The 15,487-nt window shown below is 35.5% G+C and overlaps 3 protein-coding genes across 5 annotated transcripts; 1 reads left to right on the top strand and 2 right to left on the bottom strand.

Annotated features, from left to right (window-relative positions):
* Nucleotides 1–437: 437 nt before the first annotated feature.
* Nucleotides 438–6,353, bottom strand: LOC125470421 (cellulose synthase-like protein E1). Of its 3 annotated transcripts, XM_048569407.1 has the most exons (8): nt 5,883–6,353; nt 5,460–5,781; nt 4,137–4,277; nt 3,819–3,953; nt 3,437–3,646; nt 3,085–3,309; nt 2,466–2,813; nt 438–1,152 (listed from the first exon to the last, which is right to left on the bottom strand). In XM_048569407.1, exons 1-8 carry the CDS (start codon nt 6,143–6,145, stop codon nt 598–600), a joined length of 2,199 nt encoding a protein of 732 aa, XP_048425364.1. In that variant the 5' UTR covers nt 6,146–6,353; the 3' UTR covers nt 438–597. The 3 variants fall into 3 exon arrangements, with proteins under 3 accessions (XP_048425364.1, XP_048425365.1, XP_048425366.1); XM_048569408.1 differs by lacking the exon at nt 4,137–4,277 and having other exon boundaries at nt 5,883–6,352; XM_048569409.1 differs by lacking the exons at nt 3,819–3,953; nt 4,137–4,277.
* Nucleotides 6,354–9,501: 3,148 nt separating this feature from the next.
* On the top strand, nt 9,502–11,719 carry LOC125470423 (transmembrane emp24 domain-containing protein p24beta2-like). Its single transcript, XM_048569412.1, has 5 exons — nt 9,502–9,644; nt 10,278–10,487; nt 10,684–10,870; nt 10,987–11,094; nt 11,381–11,719. Exons 2-5 carry the CDS (start codon nt 10,278–10,280, stop codon nt 11,512–11,514), a joined length of 639 nt encoding a protein of 212 aa, XP_048425369.1. The 5' UTR covers nt 9,502–9,644; the 3' UTR covers nt 11,515–11,719.
* Nucleotides 11,720–11,985: 266 nt separating this feature from the next.
* Nucleotides 11,986–15,239, bottom strand: LOC103967858 (protein NOI4-like). The gene is made up of 3 exons (XM_048569413.1): nt 15,079–15,239; nt 13,035–13,229; nt 11,986–12,391 (listed from the first exon to the last, which is right to left on the bottom strand). Exons 1-3 carry the CDS (start codon nt 15,082–15,084, stop codon nt 12,347–12,349), a joined length of 246 nt encoding a protein of 81 aa, XP_048425370.1. The 5' UTR covers nt 15,085–15,239; the 3' UTR covers nt 11,986–12,346.
* Between the last annotated feature and the right edge of the window lie 248 nt (nt 15,240–15,487).

Here is a 15,487-nt window from a genome sequence, read left to right on the forward strand (position 1 = left end):
TTTATGTTCTTATGAAAGACACATACGCAGCATGCAATCCCGGGATACCAAGTTAATCATCTACCTTAAACACATTACAAATATTAAGCTGCTATGAAATCATTGAGTGGGCCATCTACTAGCTACTCTTTCTGGTGGCTACTAGTCTAGCATTTTCTGGTGCCTTTGAAGCCAAGAATGCTATCAGAATTATTGAAGCCATGCGATGATCAAGGACTACACTTGAATGATGAACTTAGAATATGCTGTGATCCGACTTTGAAAGGATTGCAAAGAATGAGGCAGTTAGGCGGTCACCATGGATATGTCAGAGGGGCATGACATGAGCTAGAGGTAGTGCAGATTGTGTTGCGTAATACTGATCAAAACAAAGATTATGCGTTGTGCAGGAGGTAAACTTTGATAGGGGCTTTCATGATATTGTGAAGAAGATCAAGGACTGATCTGGTAAGCCTTTGACAATAGAATTTATATTAAGATGATACAATAAACTAATTTAAAACAGAGAGACAACATTATTTTGATCTTAAACAAACTTTTAGCACACAAAAAAGTCACCTTGTGTGAGAGAGTTGAATCTAAAAGAGTTTTCTGTGCTTAATACGAAAATTTAAAACAAGTACAAGCAACCACAGCGAATGCCATTGACTTGAAAGTGACGGTGGCTGGAATCTTTCCCTTGTCCTTCCTTAGGTAAAGTGCTTGGTACAAGGGTAGGTTGATGAGAATCAGAGCCCCGCATAGCATAATTTGCAAAGTCAATGTATCATAAACTTGTGCTATGCCCTTCTGATTGATTGCTTCCTTAACAAACCCAGCAAAGCAGTACAAATTGAGCAATGCAAGTGTTGCCAATGGGGTAAGCATTAGAGAAGAGTCCCCGAATTCCATAATCTCTTTCTTGTACCGCTGTGACACATCTTCATCAGCCACCTTAGCGGTTATTACAAATGCTGAATCACTATATCCAAAAGAGTGTAGAATCGTGTCAATGAAGGCGAAGAGATAGGAGCTTGTTCTCTGGTAAAGCCATATGCGCTGCTCGTTCCACCAACCTAAAGTTGTGCCACCACACCACAAAAACTCCACAAAGCTCCAAGTGTACTTTCCAATGATCGCATATGCAAATGGTATGAACCATGGGCTTGAGATCTAAATTGACAAACCAAAACCCATTAGACATAAAACATATACTAAATAAATATATAGAAAGTAACTGTTTGTTCACTTAGTCTGTTAGGATAATTTTTGTCTGAATGTGTGATCCGAATCTGACAAGCTAATGTTGAAGAACAATTCAGAAATAAACAAAAAATAACAGAAATAAACAGAACTTGAAATTACAATATTTTATTAACCAAATATACTTGATGTGCAGAATGAAATTATACAATAAATACATAAACTAATATAAAAATATCAATGATACTAACTTGATCACAGAAGATAGAGGCTAGCGTAAAAGCTATGTCCTTCGAACAATATTTTCGTCCCACTCTTGTGCTTGTGGTTCTACAACGTCTACTCGACCAGGATACAACTACCTAATTCTATAACCCGCACTGGATTATAGAACTCTAGCGAATTGCTTTGTGTGTTTACTCTCTGGAAATTTTGTACGGAAGATAAGGAGGAAGAAAAGATAATTCTCACTTGGATACTGTGATTGTAAATATATAAGCTGTTTCACACCCTTTCAAATACATGTTCAGTGTATTTGAACGCACACAACTATTTCTAATAGCTGTGTCTTTTAATCAAAAAGTACAATTCTTTCTAATAGCTGTGTCTTTTAATCAAAACGCTTTTTAATTAATAAATTAATTAAAAAACTTAATTCGAAAATTAAAATTAATGAATCTGATTAATTTTAAATTCCAAAGGCCCAAGGCCCTTGTCTTGATTAATTAATATTAATTGTATTTAGGCTATATTATATTCAAGCCTAATCCACACAACCATAAGGCCCAAGCCTTCAATCCATTTTCAAATGGTCCAAGTTCTAATTACTAAAATGAAGGAACAAGCCTATATAAAGACTAGTAAAAAGTTATTATTGACCAATGTGGGACAAGAGAGTCTTAAACTCCTACAGCTAATGCATAGATACAAGCATACATGTACATATGGTGTCATCCATGAGCTTGATATTCAAAACCTGAACAGATATTCGTTTGAAACATTGAGAAGTAAGGTTGATTATGAGATTTTGGGGGTCATAAGTTAAATGAGGCCCTCAAAATCATAGTTGGTCTGCACATGGTTTTTTATTTGAAACAAATACGTAAAGATATATAGCGACATTGCCAATTTGGGTCACAGATTCATGGAATGACCGACATGATTACTCATCCCATCAATTAGTTTCTGGTAATTAAATAAGGGACAATTGCAAATGCATATACGAAACATGTCGTTGTGCAATTTTGTGGCAAATTAATGAGAGTAAGGACTTAGAACCATACCTGCGGAAATAAGGATGTGCCTCTAAGGAGGTAAAGTGCAGGAAGAACTGAGTAAACTAGTGTTGCCCAACAATTTGCAGCCCAAAAGGAGTATCGAAGATATCCAAGTTGATGTCCTAAACTAATCTTTCCATAGGCATACCATGCAGGACTATACTTTGAAAGCAAAATCTGGAGGTTACCTTCTGACCATCTCTTATATTGCACAAGCACATCAGGCAATGTGGCTGGAGCTAACCCTAAGAAAGCTTTCCTTGTTGGATTGCAATTCACCGATTTCCATCCCCGGCAATGGATTGATAGCCCCGTTATTATATCTTCTACTGGACAACCATATTTCAGACCCATCTACGAATTATATTAATGTCACTCGTTAAGCTCAAATACAGTTTTGTGTGAACAAAGTTAAAAAACCAATAATTAATGGAATAACCTATTACTCGTAATCATCGTTTATGTCAAAATTATCACGAAATTTTGAACTTAATTGAGGAAGATGGGTTGTACAAACAATGATTACGTGTCATTTGGTTTGTTAATGTACCACGTCAGAATGATTACATGGTACACCTTTTTTTGACCCTAAAGTCTATTTGGTGAGAGAGGGACAAATACGTACCTCTCTTCCCCATTGAGTGTTCTCTTCAACTGTACAACTTGCAAGGCTTTTCGAACTTTCTTCCAGTTCATGAATGCCAAGTTCTTCTCCTTTTCTATTCTCCCACTTCATATCACTTTTACATCCCTTGCTGAATTTCCTCCCACAAAGAGTATCTCTTCTGTGAAAACATCCGCTTCCAATATATAGAGGGCCACCATAAGAATCCACGCCATGGGCTTCCACCTTCCATATGTATACGAAACCAAATAATTCCAAATATGTAATCGATAATTAGCTAGAGTAAAATTTAACTTAAAACTTTAACTAAAAAGTTCAGCTAATCTAATATTCCATTAACATATAACCTCACCTCATTGATTACTCTCAGTGAAGCGTATAGCTCGTTCTTAGTAAGGTTTTCGAAGTTTTGTGGGAACTGCACATAAGCAATCTCATGGCCTTTTTCTTCATCCATAAAGAAACAAAGTGCATCCCGTATGGCCATGGAGTTGTTTGAATACATATCACAATCCACATTAAGAAGCAACTTCCCATTGCTGATGTTTGATGATACTCTAATCTGCAAATGTAGATGAAAATTAAGGATATTACATAACAAACAAAATTGACAATGTATATTTTCTTTTGGATTTTTAATACTGCTGTGACCACCTATCTAATAAAGGTGGATCCAATTATGTACGTGAGGCGACTTGTATGAGAGAGATGGTCAGTAAAGGTGATCTAGTTACCAGTGCGTTCATAGCGCCAGCTTTGAAGTTATGATGATAATGGGGTCTCTTCTCACGAGCCAAATACACTAACGTTGGCAATCTACACCCTTCAACGTTTGTTGCATTTTGGTTTCTCCCATCATCAAGTACTATCTGGAAAAGTTTAAGGAATTAAAACTCATATTCTTTTCTTCTCAATGTGTAGAATTCAAAATTGACATGCATGCAACAATTCCCTTCTTTGGATTCATACACCGAACTCAAATAATGTTAATTATGCTTTCTTTCTTTGATTTCTGACCAGTATATGTAACTAGGGATCAAATTAATTCATACTTGAAGAATGGTGTCATGGTCTCGTCGAGATGAATATGAATCCCATTGAGAAAAGCCCTTACGTCTTGATCGGACTTCTTCTGAAACGCCTCCTAGCTTCACTATATTTTCGATTTCTTTCTTAATGTGTTTGTATAATTTCTATAACAACACATCAGTAAGAAGGCAGATATGAATAAGCTAGCTAATTAATGAAATACTAATAGAAAATTACACTATCATAATCTCATAGTAAATGTGAAATAACAATTAAAGATGATCTTGATGACTTGTTGATTCTGAAAAGAAGATGAGGTGATATGGGTGAGGAGGAGTTTTGTTTCCAAATGTATTGACTATAGGGTTTTTACTTTTTAGTGAGTGCACTGTGCACCATAGATAAAATCCAAAGAGAATCTAAGTTAACGTGTCCTTTGTGCTCATTTTATGCAATAAAAAGATTTTTTTAAAAAAAAAGATAAATAAATAGTAAATGAATTTAGAAGAATGGGATTTAATACAAAACTCATTATATGCGTACACGCTTATAAATACTTTTTAAATAATAGAAAACGATTTTAGTAAAAATGTTTTTAAAATTAATTTTTAGTAAAAATTTAAGTAGATCTTGAAAAAGTACCTTAAATGTTTTCTGCACTAAGTTCTTGAAACCAAAAATTAATTTTTCAAAAATGCTTTTAATTATTTTAAAATTCTTTTCAAACAAGCAATTGAAAATGCGTCCTCCATGGCCAAGGATGATCCTCGCGCGAATCCTCTTTGTGAGGATTCAAAGGATCATCTAATCACATTTGTTCATCGTATATCGTGCGGTTAAAAATCATTGTAAGTTTTTTTTATTTAAAATTGAATATAAACAGTACTTAAAAAAATTCACCACACAATATACGATGAACGAATGTGATTAAAAGAATCCTGCGAGGATCCTCACTCCTCCATGACGGCATTCATATACTATAATTAACGAAATTATGGGCTTTTGTGGTCCTTTGCCTTCCCAACAAAGACCAAAATGTAGCTATTGTTGACCACTTGTATGTCGTATCTTATGGCTTGGACCTGGCTGAATTAGATTCTCTTTGGATCCCTAGGGTTATCGGGAATCAATTAATAACAATTTTTTATCAAAGATTGTGCAGCCACAGTTTTTTTTTTTTTATATATATTTTTCATACAAAACGAGATTGCTTTATCTTTGAAAATATAAAAAGTATTGTGACCTCACGATCTTTGATGAATTGTTGGTATGAAGTGATATCCCTAGTGAGAAGAATCTGAGAGGATCTAATTCCGGACCTGACCACAAAAAAGAACTGAAAATACCTTAATTGCCCAGAAATCTTTAGCCTGATGATCAACAATTGCATCAGCAGATATTGAGACAAAATAAGCAGCAGGTGACCTTGGCTCCACTTTGTACCTCTTGCAATATGGTATCCACTGCTTCGCAAACTCAGCAGCCTCCAAGAGAGCATAGTATGTAATTGCCGACCCGCCGTCATCGGACAAATAGATGCTCAGCTTCTCCGGCGGGTAATCATAAGCCATCACTGATAAAACCGTGTTTATCACCATCAACGGTGGCTCTATGGTTGCGTCCGCTGTGCACACAAATACATCCACTCCCGGCAACTCATTTTCATATCTGTTCATGTAAGTCCAATACGTCATCAATTCAAATCTTATGAACTATAGTTGTTGAATAAAAATGATAATGAACAAACTAACATGAGGTAATTGATTTACCTTTGAGAAAGCCTATCTTTGAAGGTGTGCCTATAGACAGGGTTCCACCGGGAGGCCTGAGTGAGGAGCCAGTAAAATCCAAACCATATCTCAGCACCCAAAAGTCCAATCCAACCAAACCTTCCGTCTTCTCCTGCTTTTGGTATGTGACTCGCTCTGTAAACCCAAACTAAACATATTCCTGCAAATATAGATGCTGCAAAAACCCTATATAGAACTCTTCCCTTGGCTCTCTTCGTCTCAAACAATGGTTCCTTCTCCATTTCTCAGCTTACTAGCTACAGCTAGCTCCCTAAGCTCTCTCAGCTCTCTATATATTTGTGGTTGGAAAATTAAGGGATATCTATCACTTAAACCAATCGTAGTAAATTATGAAACCGTTGCCGCATCACAGTTTATAAATATGAAGCCATCGAAGGATGAAAATCACCCACAATGTTTCAACCATTTACAAATTGTGCCACCATGTTGCTTGTCAGGTGCAACATGCGAGGAGGTTTTAAATAATCTGGCATTGTATGTACATAGATGTTATCTATATTCAAGTACAATAGCTAGATGTTAAGACGTTAGTCGGTAAATCATCTGCATTGAATTCAGTTAGATGCAAGGACAAACATGTCGACCTCTTTTTATTTTTATTTTTTTAAATACCCAAAAAACCGTCTCAAAATCGGCATGTCCGTTAAGTCCAATCAAAATAGCTAAACAACATCGCAGCATTTAGAGGAAATGAAAAACCTCCGTGGATCTAAATAAACTTCAACATTTACAAATCCAGAAGCTGACACGACAATTTTTCCTAAGTAAAATGAAATCCAAAAACAACCAGATTTAATTCAGCCTTTGAGCAGCTTCTTTCGCAAGGAGCTTCTCCTTCGCCTTAGTTTTTGCCTGGGATTTGGAACCCATGATGCCGCCTCCCCACATTTTCCTGTACTCTTCATACATCATACTTGTCATTGACGTTGGCGTTGATTGCCAACAAGACCTTGTCCGTCTTCTTCTTGGAACAGCAGGTTCACAACCTTGTACGTCTTCTTCTTGGAAGCTGCAACCGGAGCTGTTACTCCTCTTTTGGGGGCCATGAAGGGAGAATACAATTACAGAGAGGAGATAGATGAAGAAAGAATAAGGTAAACAGAAAAAAGTGTGGTGATGGACATTTTTATCCCTGCATCTAATAGAGATTTGATGGAAATTTCATTTTTGGATTAACGATCTTCATCGCACGAGTGTTCGAATCCCCTTTTTTTTCTTTTTCTTTTTTTAAACCACGGAGCCTATCTTCTAAAATCCTATCACGGGACAATTTAACCAATTTGGCCTATTCTTTTTTACTTATAAGTGAAAGATTTTATGTTTAAATCTAGAGAATAACAAGTTCGATACCAATTTATTTCTTCATTGTAAATATTGTATAAAAAAACAGATGAGATAGAGGTAAAATTCGATATATAGCATCGAAACATTGTGATAAAAATAAATTTATGGTTTAAAGTTGTGATGCATGTGACATTGTTATTAAGTTATGCGATAAACATACATTATTTGCAAGTATGATATGTATGGAAGGTGCAATTAAATGTTATCAAGCAAAGATGTACAACTACCATACGTACCAAGAAGGAAACCCAATACATTCAAATATATCATCGAAAATACTGAGCGTTTACCTTCTTTCGACTTTGGTATTGGAAAATTTTAATTAGCTAGTAATAATACTAAAGAACTTCAGCTAGCTAGTAAGTACCCCAATATTGTATTTTCTTTATTTATTTTCAATATTAAAAGAAAAAATCACTAGGCGGTGGGTAAGGCCATTTCCAACTGACTTGGTCAAAGGACCATAGGGTTAAAAATAGCTTGAAATGATACGAAAACTGTCTCCAACCGAGGGCTAGGCCAAAGGGCTTGTGGACCCCACCGGGCCAAAACCACCAAATCAGGCCAGTCGGTTGGCCATTTCCAGCCAACCAACCAGCCCTCCAGCCCAGCCCACTTGCAATCCAACAACTACCCGACATCAGCATGACGCTAGCTAAAAATGGCTAGCTGACGTGAGGTTACCATTGGAATTTGATTTTTTTTTTTTTTTGGACGAATTTTTTTTATAAAAAAAAATTTCTAACTTTTTCCCTATAAATACCTAAGCCATTCCTGCACCATTCCTCACATACTTTTCACCATTCCATACTATCTTACCTCATTTTATTTCAAATTTGGAGAGTTACTCACGTTAGCGACACTTATCACTCGAAATCTTATCCGAAAAATTATTGAGATTAGATAAAGATAAGAAATCCAAAAGCTTGTTCATTTAGTGACAAATGACACTCAAAATATGTCTGAAAACCTTAATTTAACATGGTAGTTTAATTTAATTAACCATATTAATTCAATTAAAATAATAAAATATATATTAATTATGTTTGGCCTATGTCCCTCTTGGTTGAAAATGGTATAAAATATGACCTGACACTGTTCATTAAACTATAATTTTTTGTAGGACTACTCCTTCGGTTGAGGGATGACTTAAGGACTTAGCTAGGTCCCTTAGACGATTTTTTTATTTTAATTAAATTTATTATATAATACATAAATAAGTGTTACATATATTTAAAACATACATAATTGTATTGGAAAACCGGAACCTAAACAGATGGAGTGGTTCATTTAGAACATGAATTTGTTAGAGGAATAACACACAACACCACTTTTTATTACTACTATATATACCACATAGATCCCTTGTTATATACTATACTGTGTAGTTTAATAATTGTGTTCTCCTTATTCTATTCTATCTTGTGTAGTTTAAGCCCTTCTTTTCTTTCATAAATGTTTATTTACTGGTAAAAATTAGAAACAAATTCACGAATCCATTCTATTATGACAACAATTCTCTGGTTTAGAGTATTCTGTATTCTGAATTTTTAATTGTCAAATTGTTGTTTTTAATTATGTGTTTATCAACTATCTAATAGTTTTGAATTATGAATTACCCGATGCTTCGGAGCATCATAAAAAATTATTATTACAAACATCCAAGCCATAGCGGCTTTTGGAAAAAACAATAAAAATAAAAAGAGTAAATTACATTTTACCTTTTAAAGTTTGAGTACAATTGCAACTTCATATAACATCTTTAAAACATTTCAATTTCATACTTAAATTTATATTTAGTTACAATTTTATGCGTCCGTTAATCAAATCGTTAATTTAACCGTTAAGTGATGAGATGGGATGGGTGAGGACGCATGAGGAACGGAGTCGAACAGAGATGCAGATGGAAGGGTGGGCTTGGCATAAAATTATTTTCTTTTTAAATTGATTGATTTATTTATTTTTTAATCTATGTGGACAACTTTGATTGCAACGTTATTAGTTAACAATCAACTTACTAAAATAATTAATAGATGTATGAAATTAAAATAAAATATTACGCGCGGTATAAAATAAAAATATTTTTAAAATATTGTATGAGATTACAAATACCTTAAGGTTATAAAATGTAATTTTCCCAGACAAAAATTTAAGACGGAAGGAGAACGACATGTCGGATATAAAACGACAAAAAGTACTAAACTGAAGCTTTTGGTGTTCTAGCAGTCTCGTTACGTTCGAAGTATTCCCCTTCGAGATATGAAACATAAATAAACACAAAACTCTTTCATCCTCCCAACTGTTTATCTCCGACAAATCGTTCAAACATAAGTTTTTTCCTCTGTGGGCTTTATCAAAAAGTTCAAACATTCCAAGGTAAATCCTATCTCTTTCTACAAATTTCATAGTTTCCAACAATTAATCTCGTTTTGTTCGATCCTACGTAACTCTGTTTTGATGCAAAAGAAAAGAACATAGACGTAGATTTTAGAACTTATGTTTTTACGTTAATTGAGGGTGTTTCTAAATTTTCTTTCACTTTCTAGGCAGCCAAACAGGACATGGAATGGAATCTATTTGTTGTGATTGCACCCTTTGATTGTATCGCATGTTTTAATCTTTAATCTGTTTCCGGCCAATCTCTTAAAAAGTGGATTCTTTGGTTTTAAAATTAGATTATAATTACTTTGCGGAAGAGTTGTAATGGATATTCATAGGGATGGAATGCCGGTTGTCGATTACTTGATGCCCTCCCCTTTATCCGCGCTCGGGACCAGCAGCGTAAGATAAACTTACACAAACGGTGTTTGTAATGGGTACTAGAATTCTTAATTTTTCTCTATTTCTTCTGGTGGAAAATAGTTTCGGGGTGGTATTTATTTTCCAGTTATAAGAGAAGGAAACCAGAAAGTTTCCTATTTTGTATGTAATTATTTGTGTGAGCTAGAATTTTTTGTAGTTTTATTTTATATTTTTAAAGATTTTGACAACCTTTTATTAAATCTGCAGATGAAAGTTGGGTTTTCGAATTGTGCTGCTGTTTTTCTGCTGACATTTTTGTTGAGCCTAGAAGCAGCTTTTGGAATCAGATTTGTGATTGACAGAGAAGAGTGCTTCTCTCATAATGTTCAATACGAAGGAGATACCGTCCACATTTCTTTCGTTGTTATTAAGGTTGATGCATCGTGGCATTATACTCAAGACGGTGTTGATCTCATGGTAAGCTCCTTGTTTGTTGTCTGATTCGGGTTGATAATTTCCAATATATGTTTTTAACTGCGCTATAATCTTCTGCATTTATTGGCCAAATTGATAAGATAGCTCATAGCATACATAGGTAACAGAAACCATGTGTTCGTGTATGTATATGGATGATGGATCATAGTGACCATACAATGCCGTTGAAATTTTTCAGGTGAAGGGGCCTTCCGGTGACAAGGTTCATGATTTTCGTGACAAGACTACCGAGAAGTATGACTTTGTCGCTCATCACAAAGGAGTCTATCAGTTTTGCTTCACTAACAAATCTCCTTATCATGAAACCATAGATTTCGATTTACATGTTAGCCATTTTACGTACTATGATCAACACGCAAAAGATGGTGAGTGATTGATACGTGACATTTTACTCTTTAGATTTCTTTGGTTACATTTTCACTAGCAAGATCCTTGTAAAAATAAGGACGACAACTTATGGTAGTTTTGTGCGTACGTGCAGAGCACTTCAATCCGTTGTTAGAACAGGTATCAAAGTTAGAGGAGGCTCTTTACAACATTCAATTTGAGCAGCATTGGCTAGAGGCTCAGACCGAACGACAGGCAATAGGTATTTTCTCAACTCTAAATACCTTGATGATTGATTACCTTGAGGGTGAGCCTCGTAGAGCCAGGAACCTTGTTGGTTTGGGTTCGCCTTTTTATTGGCTATGTTGAGGATTATATCCAAATCAGGTATCTCTACGACTATTCTTTTCGCATTTACTCTTTCTCAATTGAACAGGTACTGATTCCGTACTGTGCATAAACAACTATGTTTCGCTAGCAGCGTCTAAGTGTAGTGTCTTTGTCAATCTTTTCGTGATATAAATTGCTTTTTGCATTCGTTGATGCAGCAAACGAAGCAATGGGCCGGAGGGCAATCCATAAGGTTTTTTTCGAATCAGCAGCGCTTGTTGGTGCCAGTCTTCTCCAAGTTTTCCTACTTCGCCGCCTTTTTGAACGGAAGCTTGGGATGACTAGAGTCTAACCTTGACACAGCCACGACATTTTATCACAGTAGAAGAATTTGACATTTCAATTGTTACTCCATGCATACATTTTTTTTACTTTCTCGGCGAATCGTTGAACACCAGTAACCGGAAATTATGTGCGTTTGTCCCTGGTGGTTCTTGTGGCTTGTGAAGAATACACGTTCATATGCAATGGCAATCGATCGATAATTTTGGTTGATATATTAACGTACACATTTGGCTCTTTACCTACAGAGTCATTCCTCTCTTGCCTATAAATCACAGTTTAAAACATACAGAAATAACTCATTTTGAGAACATGAGTTTTTGGGCACGCGTTAAACTGTGATTTGCAGGTAAAGCGTAATAACTCCTCCAGTATTGCTCATCCATTCAAATCTAGTAAGAAATCATTTCCCTTTGTCTTTCTTTTTTTTTTTTTATCGAAAAGTACAAGTTATTTACCAAAACTAGAAACGAACGTCATGGAAAAGAAGATAAAGGTTTTCGGAATTTGAAATCGAGAACAATATAATTTCACACAAAGAGTGGTTTGATAATACAATTAGGGAAGAAGGAAAAGAATGTCATAAGCAAAGCTCTAAAGCTTGAAGCAAAGACAAGACGAAGAAACAGATCAGACGGACAATATAGATACAATAAGTATTTGTCATTCTTTACTCCTCCCATCACAAAGTTTTTTTGTTTTGTTTTTTGTTTTTTTACGCGACACGGTAATTCCATCCATCATTGCTATACAGCTCCCTATCTTCTCTGGAAAAATATGGTGGAGCGAGTTCCAGAACACCGTGCTCCTCCATCGGAGCACTTGCGCAGAGAACAACATTCTCAAGACTCGGTCTGTGGTTGATGAAGGCAGCAAAACCATTTTTTCTGTGCACCAAGAAATCAAATCAAGCAAACTAGATCAACTTTCAGCAGCATAAACAACGACCCACCGGTCAATTGTTTCTTTCTATTATTCTACTGACTGGAAACACAACAGATACTCAAAAACATAGAAACGAAAAGGTCACGCAATCATCCATTGACAAGAAGAGAGAATACTTTCAGGGCCACTAGTTATTTCAATTATTCACAATGAAACAAACTGTATCTATTAGACTACATCTGTCTAAAAGAAGACAACCAGAGTGTTTGTAACTTCGTATGCCAATTCCACTCGCATGGAGCAATCAAACAATGCAGATAAAACAGCCAAATCATCTTCTTTTATTTTACTTTTCAAATATCTTGGTACTAATATTAGATGTAAAGCCTTTTCGCCCTTCTCCTAACTAGAGTTTTATAAAAGTCGGTTGCATTTATTTTAACATCAAATGGTATGCTAAGTTTGACAGGTAAGGCATGGTTACATATAGTTGTATATTGTACTACCATCACTTGGAAAGCAAAAACTTACTACTAAGAAAACCGCCATCTAGTAGGCAAAAGAATGAACTGCTATTGGCTAACTCATTATATATCAAATCACCAGAGAAAGAAACGAGTCAACAGTTATGAGAAAGAATCTTACAGATGAAGGCCTGCCAGTGCCAGAATCCACTCCTCCTCCCTGCCTGATATTAGGATCAGCCTTTCCTGGTGACTCGGGTTTTCCACCTGTCTTCTTCTCATCCCTAGCCTTGTTAAAGATCACAGTAAACCCCTCGGCCGAAGCAGGATCATTGACGTCCCATTCACCAAATTTTGGGAGTGGCCTGCCTTTTTCCTGTTAGAAATCAGTAAAATATTCTCATTGTTAAAGCAATAACATATTCTCTCAACTACAAAGACAAAAGGACAGACAAGCACTCTGTTACATCTCGAACCTATTTAGGTTGTCATCAATCAAATACCCCACACCAGGATAGAATTGCCTTAATCACAGAGGACAGACCACCAGAAACCCAATGTCAAGCTCCCCTGGTTTTCTAGACTGCAAAATGCAAATGATCCTTCAATAGGATCAAACACCATTGAAATCAATTCCCGGAAAAGGTCCATATCTACCAAGCTTACAGGCAATGGCCCCATATACCTAAGAACGCATACCAATATCGTACCACTAGTATTTACATGCCGAACACCAATCTAATAATGCTAACCTGATCTCAACCTTGGGCTAGTGCTATATGGTTTCAACTTTCCAAAAAATAAGGATCTGAGTCAAAATATAAGTGCTTACAAACTTTCTCTTGGTAGTAAGTTTGTGCAACACTGAGTTCAATTCCTAACTCCTACTCAGTGCTGCATCTCTTAAGATAATCCTAGACTACAAAAATAAGAGCGGTTTCCTCTCCTGAATACTGTGATAGGATTAGGAATCGAAGACGACGTGAAGTTGTGAAACACTCCAATTCATAGTAACATTTCACTGAGTTCATTGTAAAGGAAAAACACGAGAATATACAAATAAGAAGCAACCAGCATACCATGGAGCTAACATCCTATGAAAAAAGGTGGAAAATAAAAATCAGACAGGAAGGAAAAACTCAGAAAAGGCAACTGATTGTTAAATTTGGACACACAACTTTAGACAACATAACTCAGTCATTTTCAGGAAGCACCTAGCACAGAAGTTCAACCCACCATAATCATACTAATAAAAACTCCAAAGATACACGGAAACGCGAAAAAGGAAAAAGAACTCTAACCTTCCCCGTGGACATAAGAACCCAGTTAAAAGAAATCTATTTAGCCCTTAATAAAATACTTGGTTTGGGCAAGGCAATTACAACTAAACCTCTTTGTCCAGATAGTTTACACATTCAAAGTCGGAATGAAGAACACACACATACATACAGAACCACATATACACATGACCATGACATGAGAACTTAGGAAGTACACAATGCCCTTAATATACTAATCATTAAAAGTAAAATACAGAAACCAGACAATACCATCATCAGGAAGCAATTTGTACAAAGATTATATTCCCCACTCAAACAATGAATGACAATAAAAAAAACCAACAATACCTATAAGTCTATAACAATTCGAGCACCAACCCAAAACCAATTGGCAACGGTGGTGGAGATGCCTGAGATCACTCAAACTATTTAATCGTCGCTTTAATTCCACGACATGGGATTCACACTCTCGAAACAATACCTGCTCCGAAAAGCAATATACTCTCCAAAATTTCAACTTATTAATTTTGTAAAAACACAAAGGAAACTTGTCATTTTCTCACTACCCTTTTCTGTTCATTTAATTTTCACTATATTCCTAATTAAACAAAACTAAAAACCAAACTGAAGAATTAGAATCTGCTCCCTTGGAAAATTCAAATTTTGCATCAAGTACGTATTTACTTTAACATAATGATAAAACATAAAAATTTAAATAAAAAACATGAATTTTGCTCAGAAATTAATGTAAAACAGATGCGTCTAAGATATTACAATCATATTAATACAGATTAAGGAACAAATCTATGAATTAGAGCTTAATCCAATCAGAAATCCAGCAAATTAAGCATCGCAAAGATTAAAGATAAACAAAAACAAATAAAGGCATACAAAGATTAAGAATTTATATTCGGATTGAAGAAAGAGACGAAAACGATTACGTACCGACATGAATTCGATCACAAAGGAAAGAACTTTTTGATTTTCCGGGAAAATGAAATGACTCGGAAAGCAGAGCGAGAGAGAGAGAGAGAGAGAGATAGAGAGAGGAGGTTGGGCCAGAAATGGGCCTATAATTGATGTGAAATCTGGGAAGAAAATGAGAGGCTTTAACAGTTTTTGTTTCTTGAATGAACGGCGTTATTTTGTTGACGTGAATGGAAACGTGATCGCATCGCCGTTTCGGCGTCAGCCCTGACGTGATTTGTGCATTTGGAATAAAAATGAAAGGAAGGCAGGTTGAAATAATTGAAAAAAAAAAAAAAAGAGAAGATAAATCATAGACACTTTTACACGCTTATATTTAATTTTGGCGGTTAGTTTATTTGATTTATTTAATCCAATGGCCAGACAT

The sequence above is a fragment of a genome, unplaced genomic scaffold (genome assembly GCF_019419815.1).
Source record: "Pyrus x bretschneideri cultivar Hongxiangsu unplaced genomic scaffold, Pyrus_bretschneideri_v1 Contig5, whole genome shotgun sequence".
Taxonomy (NCBI): domain Eukaryota; kingdom Viridiplantae; phylum Streptophyta; class Magnoliopsida; order Rosales; family Rosaceae; genus Pyrus; species Pyrus x bretschneideri.